The 16,709-nt window shown below is 43.4% G+C and overlaps 1 protein-coding gene across 1 annotated transcript; it reads left to right on the forward strand.

Moving 5' to 3' along the window:
* The first annotated feature begins 5,035 nt into the window (after positions 1-5,035).
* On the forward strand, positions 5,036-12,537 carry LOC121623633 (coagulation factor XIII A chain-like). The gene is made up of 17 exons (XM_041960986.1): positions 5,036-5,089; positions 5,193-5,289; positions 5,382-5,558; positions 6,826-7,074; positions 7,287-7,405; positions 7,484-7,591; positions 7,794-7,968; positions 8,134-8,272; positions 10,158-10,261; positions 10,344-10,432; positions 10,537-10,690; positions 10,785-10,894; positions 11,047-11,212; positions 11,320-11,474; positions 11,671-11,807; positions 11,887-11,992; positions 12,502-12,537. The coding sequence occupies exons 1-17, from the start codon at positions 5,036-5,038 to the stop codon at positions 12,535-12,537; spliced, it is 2,175 nt and encodes a 724-aa protein (XP_041816920.1).
* Positions 12,538-16,709: the final 4,172 nt, after the last annotated feature.

Below are 16,709 nucleotides of genomic sequence, written 5' to 3' on the forward strand. Positions count from 1 at the left end.
TTATCAATTAGCCGCGGCTGTGTGTTCGGCAGGGTTTGCTAATCCCTGCAGGATAACTGCGGGGCCGCCTCGGTACAAAGCGCCTGTTGAGGCTGTAATTGGTTTGCGGTCTGGCGGCGGCGGTGACTCACTGCTGGGTATTGACTCGTTCTCCCGCGGTGGCGATGAGCCGTTTGTTTTGCTGCTCTGAGACACTCGGCTCATTTGTGGACCAAACCTCTGAGGAGGTTTCTCAAGTTTAGATAAAAGGACAATAACTCGCCGCCAGGACTTCCTCTGCAGGAAACCACCGTTCGCCTGTTCGCTCCTTCCAGCGACAGACTCCACTCTGACCTTTGACCTTCGTCCATTGCTGCTCATGAAGTGAGGCTGACACGTCTTCAGAGCCTTAAAGGGTCAGTTCACTCACATTACAATGAAACACACATTCGCTTCACTTGTTGTTATCCACGCAGAGCGATGTGGTTTTATTTGGCCAGAATCCATGAGTCCTGGATCCGTTGTGCAGGAACCATCTGTCTGTCTGTCTGTCTGTCTGGTCCAGACTATCTTCACATCTATTATGTGGATTACCTCGTTAGCAGCTCTGTGAGTCTGTACTGAGGCACAGCACCACTTTGAGCTAAATGCTAACATCAGCATGCTAACATGCTAACACACTGATACAACTGAAGAAAGCTTTCACGCTCGCTCGAGGTGGTTTTGGCCTTTTTCGAAGAAGAAGAAGAAGCTGTCTCCACTGTCGCCGTCGTCCCGGATAGTCCCGCAGCGCTCTTCGTCTGCATCGTCTTCGTCTCCGGACGGCGTGAAACAGATTCCTGCAGACCTCTCTCCGTTGTTCTCTCAGGTGTTTGAGGCGCCTCCTGTTGGGTCCAGTTTTCAACACTCTTCTTCTTCTACTCTCTTTATTAAAGCCATGCGTACCGCAGCTTATACCGCCCCCTTTAGACGAATCCCCGCTCTGTGCGGCCTCACGTATTGTCTTCGTTTTTCTTTGTCGAGACATTTAAAATTCGCGCTTAAAAAACTCAGGATCACAGGATCACGTACTAATGTTCCAGTAAAGACGCAGAACTTTGTTCCGCTCTGATGTTCCTGCAGGAACCTGTCCGGGTGTTTCCTGTTGAGGAGCAGCGTGTCCTCCCACTTCCTCCTCTGTCTTCAAGACCAGCTGACCTGCACCAGACACGATGTCACTTCGCCTTTTTCCATCCATCCCGTCTTCCCCTGCTCTGTCCCTCTTTGTCTCCTGTCTTGTCCTTTTGCTCTTCATCATCTGTCCTTTCTTTCAGATTAGTCCATCGTCCCCCTTGTCCTCTCCATCCTCATCATTTTTGTTAATGTTGTCTCTTTCTTAAAGGTTTTCCTGTCTTTTTCTTTTAGTCCCTTTTCCCCTTTAATGTCCAGTGTTTTGCCCCCCCCCCCCCTTTCTGTCTGTCCTGCTTTTTCTTTCTATACTTTCATTTTGGTTGTTCTTGTTATCGTCTTATCTTTATGTCCGTCTTTTGTCCTTCTTTCGTGGACAGTGGAGAAGAGGCAGAAAATGACAGAGACAGTGGGACAACGTCATAAGTTTCCCTGCTGTCCTCTCCTATTCTCTCCTTGTCTCTACCCTGTCGTCCTTCTTTTCGTCTGTCCTGTCCATTTTTCCGTCCCGCTGTTTAGGATTTTCCTCGTCCTGTCCTGCAGAGATGGGAGCAGATCTGCTGACAGACCATAATAACGCTCAGTCGGTCCTGATGAGTCAGACAGATTAAAGCCAGTCGGAGGTGAGAGACAGCGACTCGTCCTCTGGGGGACGAATGAGCCTGAAACCTGAAGACTTTGGTTTAACTGGCTCTCAGCCCAGAAAATGCACAAAACCTCGTGTTGTTTTTCATCCCGTCATCTGTTGAGGATTCGCCGTTGCGGCGGAGGACAGACGGGACGTTTGGGTTGGTTGGTGTTCACACGCCACAGTAACTGAGTGGCTCTGCGGCATCACCTGACTTTTTGTTTCCTAACACGGGAAAAGTCTCCTGGTTTTGGAAGCTTTGTTTAGAGATTTGTCATGAAGATGTTTGAGTCGAGAAGTCGTAACCATGACAACCAAAAGCGAGGCGTGTTGGCAGAGCTGATGTTTGAGGGGACGGAGACTCTAGAGTCCAGAATGTGAGGACTGGTGTCACCATCCAGACCTGGTTCACAGGCATCGTGCTGACGCAGCTTTGAACAAACTGTCAGCTTAAAGCTCATTCATGCTCGGTGTTAAACGGAGCGGTACCACCAGGGGGCGGTGTCGCCCACAGTTCAGACGAGACAAAGACATTTTAATAACGGTGGAACGTTTTGACTTGATGCGAGTTGGTGACAAATCCTCGACTCTGAGCTGCCCTCTGCTGGATGTATTTCGTCTATGAAGAGGACATAAATGAACCACTACTGTCGCAATAGCGACTGAGCTAAACTGAGCTAACAAGTTTGCTAACAGGCCATTGATTGAACAAACTGATGAACACAGTAAACAGAGCAGAGGAGCTATGGGACAGGGCTAGCGGTTAGCGGTTAGCCTACAGCAGTTCACCAAGTGGTCCTGAAAGTACAAGTGTCACCACTCCTCTTACTGTCGCCATAGTAGCAGCAATAAGCGTTGGCGTGTTGAACGTTGCTGGTTTGAAACCCAAAGTTACTAAGAAGCCAAGTTTTAGAAATAAATCACTAAATGAAATTATAAATTCTATCTCTACTGTTTTTCTTCCTATCTGTTTTTCTTTTGAGAAGCACTTTGTGTTATTATTATTGTTATTATTATTATTATTATTATTATTATTATTATTATTAATTTGTGGTCTTTTCTACTGGAGTCTACTTAGACTGTCTGTTCTCCTTTTTTTATTTTTTTAAAGGTAGTTTCTGCTTTTTCTTGTGTCAGTTTGTTGCTGACCTCAGAGCAGAGATGTCAGTCAGGAAACAGGAAGTGGAGCGCAGGTCATCTGACCAATCAGCAGCAGGGTGTCAGGGTGACCTCACAGCCTGACGGTCGAGGTCAGAGGAAGTAAACTGCAGGACTGTGACATGTCAGTGGGTTTTTAATAAGAGCTGAATAGTTAAAGCTGTAAACCTTCATCGTCTGTATGACACACAGATATATTCTGCAGTCATCGCAGATCAAACAGTGGACAACCTGAATGAATCAAAACGCAGGAAGTTAACAGGATCACACAAACTGAAAGCGGACGCTGCTGTTGACGCTCCTTTTCTTCATGATGGTTGAAGCCTCTTTCTCCATGTTAGCATTGTGTTGAGTTTGTGCTAAAGCTAAAGCTATCTGAATCAATGTGCAGCAGTGGAACGAAACATCACTGGAAATAGAGACGCCGAGCGTCACCTGGAACCTGACCAGTCAGGAAATAAAACATCGAACATTGATTTCAGCCATCACTGTTCCAGTCTGAGTATTTTTTGGAAAGTAACTAAGTACATTTACTCAAATAATACAATATAATTGTATTTAAGTACAATTTGGACATTTTGTTCGACTGCTTTACTTTATTCTTCTACTTTACTCTATTTCAGAGGCAAATATTACTAAAAGTAACTTAAAGTTACTTTGTTTATAAACGATATAACAATACATTTACGTATATAATACTACTAATACTACAAATGTACACAGTAGGTTACACAGGCTCCACATTAACAAACTACACCATTAAAATACTTTTACATGAATCCATTGGTGATGAAAGCAGCATAAAATGAGTACTTTGGGACTTGAAGTATATTTTGCTGATAGTAATTGTGTACTTCTTGTGTAACATTTTGAATTCAGGACTTTTACTTCTAACCGAGTATTGTTTTTACTTTTTCTCTTACTTCAGTAAAGGATCTGATTACTTCCTCCACTGCTGTCAAACTGATTAAACTGTAAATACTCTGAATATTTCCTCAGAAATCAGAAAATATTTTCAGTAAATTTGGAAACTTTTGTGAAATTATTTAAAAAATATATTAAAATTAAATTTTTATGCCAAAAAACAATATTTAATGTATTTCTCTGTAATCTGAGTTCTGCTTTTTATTCTGTTTGATTACAATCATTCAGTCACTGCAGCAAACAGACACACACGCACACGCACACACACACACACACACACACACGCACACGCACACGCACACACACACGCACACACACACGCACACGCACACACACACATAATGTACACAGATGCAGAACATGGATAATACACTGTCAGCATAAAATGGAAATACTCAAGTAAGTAAGTGTGTGTATGTGTTTGAATGTGTGTGTGTGTGTTTGTGTGTGTGTGTGTGTGGAAAGGGGAAGCAGTGTGTGTATATAAAGTGATGCTGAAGCTGATCTGATCGTCACTCAGCAGACAAACTTCTCTCCTTCATCCGAGCGGTGAGACACACACACACACACACACACACACACACACACACACACACACACACAAACAGATTAATATGTAATTTTCTTTTCAGATGCACATCTTTAATTTCTTCAGTCTGGAATCTGAAATGTTTTTTTGTTCTAATATTATTCCTGAAAAAGAGAAAAAGATTTAACGACATTTTAAGACGTTTTCTTAATAATGCAGAATTTGCTCCAATTTCAGTTAAGTTGAATCTGTGAAATGTGACATGTTAAAGTGTGTATCAGAGGTTCCCGACCTGTTGGGAAGTGCAGTGACTTCTCACAGACTGCTCGCGTTCATGAGTTCAGACGCTCATGATGGAAAAATATTTCACAATAAATTTAAAAACCTGAGAAAAAAGAAACATAATTTGTCACCTGAAATGTTTTTTTTTCTTTCCATCATGTTCGGAGCCACTTTTGTGAGAGTTAATTACAGCATTCAAGCGTTTCTTAAAGATCTAGTTTTTCAAATTATTTTTTTTCTAATATGTTGAAAAAAATCCACATTTGTCCTTTAATAATTTATCTTATTGTTGTGAAACACTTCTTGAGTGAGAGTGTGGACGGTGTTTCTTCTCTCTGTCCAGTGTAACCTCCAACCTGTCGGCCATCATGTCTCGTCAAGTCAACGACTCGAGCAGCTACAGGGGGCGCTACAGCGAGCCAGTACTGTATCACCGACCACAAAAACATCACAGTTCACTTTGAGCCAGAAAGTCGTGACTCTGTGTTTTATCTATTTATTTGATTCACTTCTGATGCTCTTTAGGTGCCAACCTCCAACCTCGTGAATGATGAGAACGATTTTCCAGAATTTGAACCTTTTCAGGATGAGGCCACGCCCAGAGGACACGCACCTGCAGGCGGTGAGACGGATTTAATTTAGTCTGTCCAGATGTCAAACGTTCTCTGAATAACTGAAACCACCGTGTCCTCTCCCGTCGCTCCTCCCTCTCAGGGCCTCTGATGGTGGAGAACGTCGACATGTGTCAGCAGGTAAACAAACCGAACCACTACACCACCGCCTACGACACCCAGAACCTGGTGGTCCGCCGCGGTCAGGAGTTCGTCATGCGAGTCACCTTCAGCCGCCCGCTGACCCAGGAGGACGACTTCCAGCTTGAGTTCCTGATCGGTCAGTTTGAATTCTGATTGGCTCGTGGCTGGCTTGTTTGAATCAGAGCTCTCTGATTGGTCACGTCTCTGCGTGGTTGAGTTTGATCGTGGCTTCCTGTTGGTTAAGCTATCCTGAAGAGAACCCTGCTTGTGATTGGAGGATTTAAATCAGATTGGGGAAATATGCTTCTTTACTTTCTGTGACTTATCGATATTTTAATTATCAATATATTAGCTTAGCTTAGCATAGAGACAGTGAGAAACAGCTAGCCTAATTCATGCTAAATGTAATGTCAGCTACAGTTTGTGGTTTTCGGGGGATTTGAACAACGGTATATCCATCCGTCACTCGCACAAAAACCACAAATTGCTTCTTCTTTCTTCTTCTTAACAATTTTCTTCCTTAATAGTTTTAATAAGAAAGACACAATGTGTTAGTGAGGAATCTTTAGAGATGAGTTTAGATCATTTTTTACCTTTGGACAGAACCAGGTTTACCCTCACTTCCTGTCATAAAAAGCATCAGTAAATAAACATAAATGAAAAATAAAAAGAAAAGGTGTGAAGAAGAAGTAAAATATTGGAAATATTGATATTTCACAGTTCACAGTGATTTAAATCAGTATTTTTAATGCTTCATTGATGGAATTACCTTTAAAGAATCCGGACCAGGATAAGGACCAGGAGCGGGAACAGGATCAGAATATGAAATTCATGGTTCGTGTCATCAGTCGTTAAGTCACAATGAACATCCTGTAATTAAGGATCTCTTCTTCTTCTCGCTTCTTTTAATCTGATCTCATTTAGTTCACATTGTCCCAGCTTCAGTCTGCTTCATTGGCACGTACAGGAGGTGTGGTTTCTGTTACCAAGCGCGCTCAGTGGCCGCGGCTCGGCCCACCTGAGACCGACAGTTAAAGCTCCCTCGTTAACCAATTAGCTGATGAAAAGACCTTCATTAACAGTCACCTAGCAAACAATTAGACGACTGTCAGTTCATTAGGCTGCCTCACATTCGTCGGGCTGGCTAATTAGTGCACACGCTCCCCATGGCTCCGTCATTAGGAAACACACACTGAGCTGCTGTGTGTCTGACAGATGTTCATCTTCATCTCAACGAAATGAAAGAACGATCGCAAAAACATTTTAGTTTCAATCACACCGCGACACAAAATCTCTCTTTTAACGAAACGGGAAGCAGTACAGAGATACCGGGAGTTTTATCTTACCTTCCCTCCTTTCTCCTCTCCTTATCACCACTCCTCCTCCTCCTCTTCCTCCTCCAGGTTCCAACCCTTCACCCAGTAAAGGCTCTCAGGTGGTGGTGACCTTCAATTCCCGTCGTGGTGGTCCGTGGTCGGGGCAGATTCTGGAGAATCGGGGACAATCGGTGATGCTGGGCATCACGCCGACGGCCGACGCCATCGTGGGGAAGTTTCGTACCTACGTGGCGATCATGACGGGCGGCGGCATGCAGCGAACCAAGAGGGACGCCACCACCGACCTGTACCTGCTGTTCAACGCCTGGTGTCCAGGTGTGAACTCGTCTACTGACCTCGTACTGCCTCCTAGTGGTTGAGAGATTTATTGTTGGACTTCAGAGGGCGGAGCTTCCGTCCTGTCAGCTGGGGAGAAGCCTTTGAGGATGTTTCAAAGGGTTTAAAAAGTGAAATGAAGGGTTTTACTTGTATTTTGTATATAATGTACATATACATGTATAGTTGACTCCTTGTGTCTCTCTTTGCAGACGACGCTGTGTTTCTTTCTGATGAATCAGAACGGAGGGAGTATGTCCTGAACGACGCAGGTGTGATCTTTCAGGGTTCAGTTGGAGCTGTGTCAAACCGCCACTGGATGTATGGACAGGTACACACAAATACACAAATACACATGATAACGAATCACAAAGAAAGAAGTTAGAGTTGATGTTTTATCTCGCTGCAGTTTGAACGTGGTGTTTTAGACGCCTGCATTTACATCCTGGATGCATCCCGGATGCCAATCTACAACAGAGGCAACGTCATCAAACTGATCAGGAAAGGATCTGCCATGGTGAGGACAAACTAGTTCACCTTCCACCTTGACTTCCATTCAACAGCGTCCCATTAATGAGTTCCTGTATCAGTGCATGACCTTTTCTCTGGCGCCACCCTCGGGACAAACATCACAACGTCGTACTCCAGATTTTATCCTGTTTTTTCTGGTGTGTAATGAACGTTTCAGTCTCTGAGCTTTGACCTCCCTCCTCCCTCAGATCAACTCCCAGGATGATAACGGTGTGTTGGTCGGGAACTGGAGCGACGACTACTCCATGGGCACCCCGCCGACATCTTGGACAGGCAGCGTCAAGATCCTGCTGCAGTACGCCAACACCGGGGTCCCGGTCTGTTTCGCCCAGTGCTGGGTGTTCGCTGGAGTCTTCAACACCTGTGAGAGCGTGCACTGTTACCATGTCATATTTTTAAAATGTCAGGGCTGTCAGATAACTTCAAGCATGGAGGGACTGACGAAGAGAGCCATTAGCGTGTCGTGTGGCGGAAGTGATAGAGACTGATGGAGTGTGAGATACACTAACATGTTTCATATCTGCGCAGTCCTACGCTGCCTAGGCATCCCGGCGAGGGTCATCACCAACTTCAGTTCAGCTCACGACAACACGGGCAACCTGAAGACCGACCTCATCTTCAAGCCTGACGGCACGCCGGACAAGCGCCACACCAAGGACTCCATCTGGTTGGTCCAAATGCCTTTCCGCCATGTCTGTTGACAGGAGACCGCTGGAGTGGAAACTGGGCTATTAGGACTAGGCTACCAGGATTTTCTTTACTTGCCCTGCCGGGGTGTTTTGTGGTTATGATTTAAGTCAGAAAGAGTCTTGCTCATGATCGATTGGGGTACGTAGATGAATCCAGGTTGTCTGCAGGTGAGTTATATACCGCACTGATTCTTGAAACATAAAAACATGTCCCACTAAGAAAAGTGCTAATTCTGTTGGAAATAATTAACATTTTCATGAAAAAAAAGAATCAAGGTTATAATCAGGGGGTCCTTTGCACATATGTAAGGTTCTTTTATAGGTTTATTTTTATTTTTCATTAATTCAATGATAAATGCTGGCCTATTGCCTACAAAACCAGTTGTCCTCAGGTAGGAGATAATAATTTCAACTTGATTAAAAAACCAAAAAGTAATTATTGAATTGAACAATATCTTTACCACATGAAAGAGTCATTACAATATGTATTAAAAACTACAAACAGGGAGCTTTGAACAATATTTACTATTATTTTTTGGTTGCTCAAAATGTGTCCCACATATTCGTCACCACCGTCAGATATTTATAAAAAGCAATAAAATCAGTCACCTACAAGGTCAGCTACATTCCTGAGGACCCCATTTTCACACCTTCAGCTCCACTGCACGCTTCAAGATCGCTCAAGCTCCTGTAAGTTAGCTGTTTTCTCTTTAACTTGTTCATATTTTTGGAAACTGCTACTGTCACAACCATAACATGTCAACACCGTCTCTTTTGTATAAAAAATATTACATTAGATTTTGACATAAATGTATACTTTTTAAGAAGAGGTATGAAGTAGCTAGCAACAGAGAGGAAGCAAGATGTCTAATGCTAACAACTCATGCATATCATGTGAAAGAGGAGGTTTTTGTCAGCACCGCCAGGTTTTCTGTCTGACAGTGCTGACAAAAACGTCCAAATGGTCCTTAATGGAGGTTAGAATAAAATTGTTGTTCACAATAAATACCAATATGACCTGTAATGTTTCATTAATCTCTTTTTTTGTAATTCCCCCTATATTTCTTCCATATCGTCCAACCCTAGGGGATGGAAGTGTCTTCCCCTCTCTCAAGTCACTATTATGCCATGTTCATTTGGCTTATGTCATTACATCTCCAATGACTAAAGCCAAATAAAAATGGCGTGACAACATTTAACCAAATCTAACGTTCACTGTAATTCCCCTCAATTTCATAGTCATTATTTTACAAAAAAAAATACAAAATGAGGAGGTTGCACCAGTACATCGCTGAACTGCCAAGACCTTGGTCTGTAAAGATATACCTTTAGATTTTGTAATTTAACAAACTTTTTATTTTCAAAATTAAAACCTGTTTTATCCAAATTCCCAAGAATCAGTGACCTGCGAGCTCTTGCTAGCTTGGTATAATGTTTCCTCCAACGTTTGATTTTTGTGAAATAATTCATCTCTTCTTATTACAGAGCCAGAAATCGTGGAGTTTGATCACTGATATCATAAGATAGAGCCAGTCGATCACTCAGATCTTTGACTAGCACAGTGTGGAGGATAAACTTTATCTTATCTTACCTTAATCTTAAACCTTAACCTGTATTAATGCATCGTCGTGTTTCTTGATAATCGTTTAATCAGCCTGAAAATGCAAATACGTTCTCAAAAAAACCTTCACGAAATATTCTGAATATATATTAATATATATCACATTAAGTACTACAGTACTTACCGGGTGCCTCATTTCTGAGTGAAATGAAGGTATCACAACGTAATGTAACACATGGTTTGGCTACCTGAACAGGTGTAGAAAAAGGTGTAGTAGCTGTGCTTTGTGTGTCTCTCTGCAGGAACTACCACTGCTGGAACGAGGTGTGCATTGCACGCCATGATCTGCCGCCCGGCCTCGGAGGATGGCAGGTGGTGGACGCCACGCCCCAGGAGACCAGTGACGGTAGGACAGACAGCAGAAGCAGACAGATGGACACATCGACAGACAGGTGGACGATAAACGTGACCCTCTGTTTGATTTACAGGACATTTTCGCTGTGGTCCAGCCTCAGTCGCCGCCATCAAGGAAGGTCTGCTCTGCCACCCGTTTGACTGTGGATTTGTCTTCGCTGAGGTTCGTTCCAACATTTTTTACAGCGGTGGAGGACGTGTTCAGATCATCTGTCCTTTCAGGTCCTGCCTTTGAAGTTTTACCTCGCAGTGTTTCATTCTCTCCAGGTCAACAGCGACGTGGTCTTCCACAAGCGGGACCGCTACGGAACTCTGAGTCCATTCAGGGTGGAAAAGGCTCATGTTGGACAGGCTGTTTACACCAAGGCGGTGGGCAGCTCAGGACAGATGGACGTCACACACACCTACAAGTACCCTGAAGGTAACACGCACACAGACAAACATTGACGAAACAAAGCTCGGGGGGGTCATGAGACGTTAGACCCCGTCTGAGCCGAACTGGTTCCTGAGTGCAGGTAGCAATGAGGACAGCAGGACGATGTCTCGGGCGGAGGAATACGGCTGTGAGAGGGATCACTCTGAGCTGTCTGAAGCAAAGATGTCTGTCACCATCAGCGCTGAGCCGGTAACACGTCTGTCTTCACGTCTGTCTTCACATCCGTCTTCACGTCTGTCTTCACGTCTGTCTTCACGTCCGTCTTCAACTCCGTCTTCACAACAATACTCCCAACACTCCTTCATCCATCAGCTCAGCCCTCTCTAAATCCCTCCATCCAGGTCCATCTGGGTCAGGATGTGAACCTGATAGTGGACTTCCAGAACCACAGTGAACTCCCCAAAACCGTCCACGCTCACCTGGCCGGTTCCGTCATCTTCTACACCGGAGTCACGGCCAATCAATTCAAAGATCAGGACTTCACTGTCACTGTGCCGGCCTATCAGAGTGAGCAATCAGTGGAAAAGTCCTGTGTGTGTGTGTGGTTTTAGAAATAACTCTTACAATTAGGATGTGTGTGTGTGTGTGTGTGTGTGTGTGTGTGTGTGTTGCAGTGGAGCGTGTGATGTTGAAGGTCACAGGTCAGGAGTACCTGCCTCACCTGGGCTCTCAGCTCTGCCTGCACTTTGTTGTGACTGGACAGGCTGACGGCGATTCACTGACCGCCATCAAGGTGGTCGACCTGCAGACCCCCGGACTCACCATGACGGTAAAACACACACACACACACACACACACGCACACACACACACTTGGATTGTAAATTTAGTGACTTCATGTATATTTACGTGCCCATAAACTCATCAAAATATTTACAGCCACACCTGGTTTATGATAAAGAATCCAGATTATAATGAGCTCATGCGGTTCCTCTACTGCTTCGTTTTCTTCTTCTGTGTTTGTAGGTGAGCGGCGAGCCTCGGCTGCAGCAGGAGATGTTTGTGACCGTTTCCTTCACCAACCCCTTCAACTTCCCTCTGCAGCAAGTTCACCTGGCCATGGAGGGACCTGGACTCATGGAGCACAAGACCCATTACTACAGGTCCACGCAGCTCCGGTGACATGACGTGTCCTTCTGTTGCTGTGAGCTTCGTCTTTATGTCTTTGTCTGCGTGTTCCAGGGTCATCGATCCTCAGGCTACGATCTCCTGGAAGGAGTCGTTCTTTCCTCGGCTGGATGGACCCCGCTCCCTCATGGCGGTGTTGGACTGCAGCAACCTCCATCAGGTAACCTAAACTGTCTGAGCCACCTTAGCTGAATATCACGACTTTTAACCGATGAGTCCACATATTTCTGTAAGTTAAAACCACATTTCCCATCAGCCCCATCACCCTCTGCCCTTTACAAAATAATATCCCACATTTTAGATGTAAAGAACAGCCCAGTTTGATAAATGTTGCATGTTAAAAATCAATACACAAACATGTTTTCATATTTAACATGAATATCAATATGACAGCTGTAGACATGCTATGGTAATATGCTAAAGTTAGCATCCAGCATCATAGCACAGCTGATGAACCTAATAAACATTAGCAAATTTTCAAATGGAAATGCTTAGAAATAGAAACGTGCTTGCTAACATGCTTGACATTACTTGATTAATTAACAGACATGCATGATAATGTTTTGTAAAATTTAACATGCTAACATGCTAACATGCTAACTGTAGTCAGGCTGTAATGAACTGAACTGGTATCTGCACATCCACTGATGCCCTGGTGTGTTTTCACAGGTGTTTGGAATTGTTGAAGTCATCATCACAGCCTGAGATGATTGGTTCATAGAGATGTGACCCCGCCCCTTACCATTCCCTCATGTTTCCTCCAATCACAGTGCGGGCGGACCCAACGAATCTCATGATTTAGCTCTCTGATGATTTGTTTTCTCCTTTGATTTCATTTACATACATGTAGGAAATTCACAGTATCACACATATAAATTCAATATTTTAGATTCATAAAACTGTCATGAAAACACATATTCATCAAAAAACAGCAAACAGGAAGTGTAAGTAACATAGAACGGCAGAATTCAGACGCACGTTGTTGTGCGTACTCAGTCAGTTTCAGATTAAACGAGTTTGGCTGTAATAATGTTAACATGGCCAGAAGTATACGGACACCCCGAAAAATTTAAAGTCCACATACTTTACAACTGACACAGGGCTTAACCTTTCAAAAAGACCTGAAAAGTTTCAAAAGGCACAGCTACACTTACTGAAACCATTGTTCATCAACTAAAAGAAAATAACTAAAAGCAACATTTACAGACTTTGTGTTTTTAGACAGCTGATCGTTCTCCTCCCAAAAGATTCAAACTAGAAAAGATGACGTGGTTTCTCAGGTCGTCTCACCTTCATCCAGCGGTTTAATCAGAGAACTAAAGAGGAAACTCTCCTCCGTCACACAGCCGCTCTGACACCATGACTTGATGTGAAATATTAATCGATCAATAAACGGCGAGCTGACGGCGCAGGCCGGCGGCCTCGCGGCAGTGAGACGTCTCAGTCCAGGACATCGAATCTGTTTCAGCTGGATTTTTCATTTCTGTCCATTTTTAGATGAAAACAAACATGATTGGAATCATTTTCTTTGCTTTGTGCCTTTAACACCTTTATTAATGCTGAACCTTTCTACTAACAATAAAAGCATATTCAAAACCACTGAAGGCGTCAGAGCATTATTTTCAAATTCATCATCATCACCATCATCATCATCATCATCATCATCAGTGTTTATGCTGGAGATCATTCATCCGATGCAGAACAATCCTGTAAACTGTTTTAATGAGAGTTACAGCAGTGGAAGAAATGCTCATTAATGGCCGAATGGCTCCATTCACTGTGTTATTATAATACAATATTAAATTACTCTGCTTTGAACAAGTAAGATAATTTTATTGTTGTAGTTCGTCAACTTGGAGCCAATTTTAAATACTTTTAATACTTGGTAAACAGTCAGTACTAGATTAGTAGTATAATACTGCATCATAGCATCTGTTTCTTATGTAAAAAATTAACTTTGTCAAATAAATGTAGTACGTTTCCCTCTGATATGCAGTGGACTGGAAGTATAAAGAAACAGAAAGTGGAGATATATTTAAGTACCTCTACACTGCACTGAAGCCCAGCTCATGAGTCAATGTACTTAGTTCCTTGTACTTCTGTGTACTTGAACCCCTGGTTTCTACACTGAGTGTACGTCATCGTCACTAGTAAACATGCAGCTACAGACAGCTGGTCTGCACACAAACAGCTGAGCTCTGACCTGTTTGTCTGCCTGTTATGTAACCTGAGGTGGAGCTGCGTGCTGCAGTTGAACAGTGTGACCACTAGAGGGAGCCAGCAGCCTGTTGTCCCCTCTGACCGGCTGCAGAGCAGCAGCAGTTAGCTCTGCTTCAGGTAACAAACTGTCCAGGTGTTTAATTACAGCAGGTTACCTGGTATTTGACTTACAGCAGCTCTGCTTATTTCAACCTCCTGCAAGTTTCGTTAATGTTGTTTCCATTGCATTATTATAATTATTAATCATCACAACAGAATGTGAAGAGTCACCTGTCGCCAACAAAAAGAGCTCAAACCAAACTCAGAGGAAATCTGTACCCCTGATACTTAAAGTACATTAATATCAAATACTTTTCTAGTTTTTCTTGAGTGAATTTTATGTTTAATATCTTCATTCCCTCCTGGAGGAAAACTATTTCTCACGTTCTGAAAAACTCAAATCCTGATATGTGCATGTTTACTGAATATTATTTATGTTGTTCTGTTGCACTTGACAGTGCATTTAATTAAGTGCTGGACTTAAGTACAAATCTGGTGTACTTTACTTGTGTATTTCCAGCCACATTTCACAGGGAAATATTGTACTTTTACAAAACGCTGACAGGTATAAAGTACTGTAGTTACTGTGGACCAGCTGTGATATATTATTACAGTGAGAATCAACAGTAACGTTACACTGACACGAGACCACTCGTCGCCTCATGAATACTTCTAGTTTTATGATTTACACACATTTTGTCACTGTTTTTATACTTTAAGTAACCTTTTGAATTTTACTCATAACTAAGTATTTGTAAAGTGTCATATTACTACATTCACAGAAGTAAAAGAGCTGAATACTTCTTCCACCGCTGCTTTTTATTTGTCACAATATTTTATGATGCATCTCATGAAAAAGCCGAGACTCGACTTTATTAAATAAAACAGCCGACAGATCCCAACAAGAATAAAAACATGAATAAAAGCCCAGAAACTGACCTCAGCTCTGCTCCTCTCTGCGTCATACGGCAGTGGCCCCCAACCGTTTCTGTACCATGGCCCAGTTTAATGTCTGGCAATATAGTCTAAAGGTGTAGCAGATAAAAACAAAATAAAATGATAAGATCGGCATTAAAAACTGTGGTATTTTCTCTTTAATAATAATAATAACAATAATAATGAACGTAAATCCACTTTTTAATCATGTCCAGAGGACCTGGCTACAGACTGGCACTGTCAGGCACCTCCTGTTTTTCAAATTATGTGAAAAAACAAAATAATAGAAATTATTTTTTCTTTCTGTGCGGCCCAGTACCAAATGACCCGCGGGTTGGGGATCAATGTCATACTGGACTTTAACTCCTGCTGTGTTCAGTTCAGTTCAGTCTGCTGGTGTTTCAGTGCAGCAGCGGCTCCGTCTATTACCTGCTTCAACACCGTCTGCTCAGAGCGTGCTCAGTGATTTAAAGACATATATAATCACTTTACTTATAAAAACACTGTATTATAGTTCAGTTTCTGACATTGTTCTGCTGTATTTCTGTGTAGAAACAGAAAAACAGTATCTGCTGAGTTCTTCTATAATAAATATGATGGTTTTCAGGTTGCTGGCAGCTTTATTCTCTGTTACACTGACAAAATGAGAAGTCAGAGCTTTGGCTGGAAAACTGCGGATGTGAAGTGAGGACAGTTTAAAAGGTCGTTCGGGTCAGAACAAAGACAAAAATGAATCCGGAGAAAGTTTGCAAAAATGAACCAAAATCAGCCCGGACTCCAGAAGGTCAGATAAAAAAAAAAAAAAGGTTTACGTTTTTAAACATTAACAAAGAAGAAGAAGAAAAAAGGGGAAAGACACACCTGCTGAGGTACGACGCTGATCTGAAGACACAAACAGCCAGAGGTCAAAGGTCACAGTCACCTGACTGTCTTCATGTACCTCTGTGTGTGTGTGTGTGTGTGTGTGTGTGTGTGTGTGTGTGTGTGCGTGTGTGCGTGTGTGTGTGTTTAGGTGTCGACGCTCCCATCCCCCACCCCCAACAGCAACAAGTGAGTCATCATGCATCTAATTTATCAGCAATCACCAAACTGGTCTGTCCAAATACCACACACACACACACACACACACACACACACACACACACACACACACACACATCACAGCAGTGTGATCTTCATGACAACACAAACACATGACTGTCCCGTCAGCGTCCTCCTGCAGAGATTTAAATTAACGTTTCTCTGCATCGACGCAGCAGAACAAACGTCTCCGGGCGGCAGCGACGGACGGACCGCGGCTCCTGGGGGACTCAGGACGTCCACCGTCCCACAGCTGTTGTGTCTCGTCTGCAGGAGAACCGTCACATGGGACAACTGTGCTAACAAAGAGACAGTCGTCCAAACCAACGCACGCACGCCGTCCCTGAAAACCCTCAAACGTGATCCGGTTCAACACAAGAGGCCAGCAAACCACCTGGCTTCAGCTCGTTGTAAACACACCTCAGTGTGCGTTCAGCCAGCGGCGGTAAAGTAATCCTCCAGGAATCTGAAGCAGCGCTTAGTCGCTGTCGCCGTGACGACCGAAGCAGCTGCGATGCAGTTTGTCCTGACGGTGGCGCTACAGAAACCTCATTCAACTGGAAAAGGCTGATCCTCTGTGGAGCAGGAGTGTGACCCAGAGC

This window comes from Chelmon rostratus, chromosome 20 (genome assembly GCF_017976325.1).
Source record: "Chelmon rostratus isolate fCheRos1 chromosome 20, fCheRos1.pri, whole genome shotgun sequence".
Classification (NCBI taxonomy): Eukaryota; Metazoa; Chordata; class Actinopteri; order Chaetodontiformes; family Chaetodontidae; genus Chelmon; species Chelmon rostratus.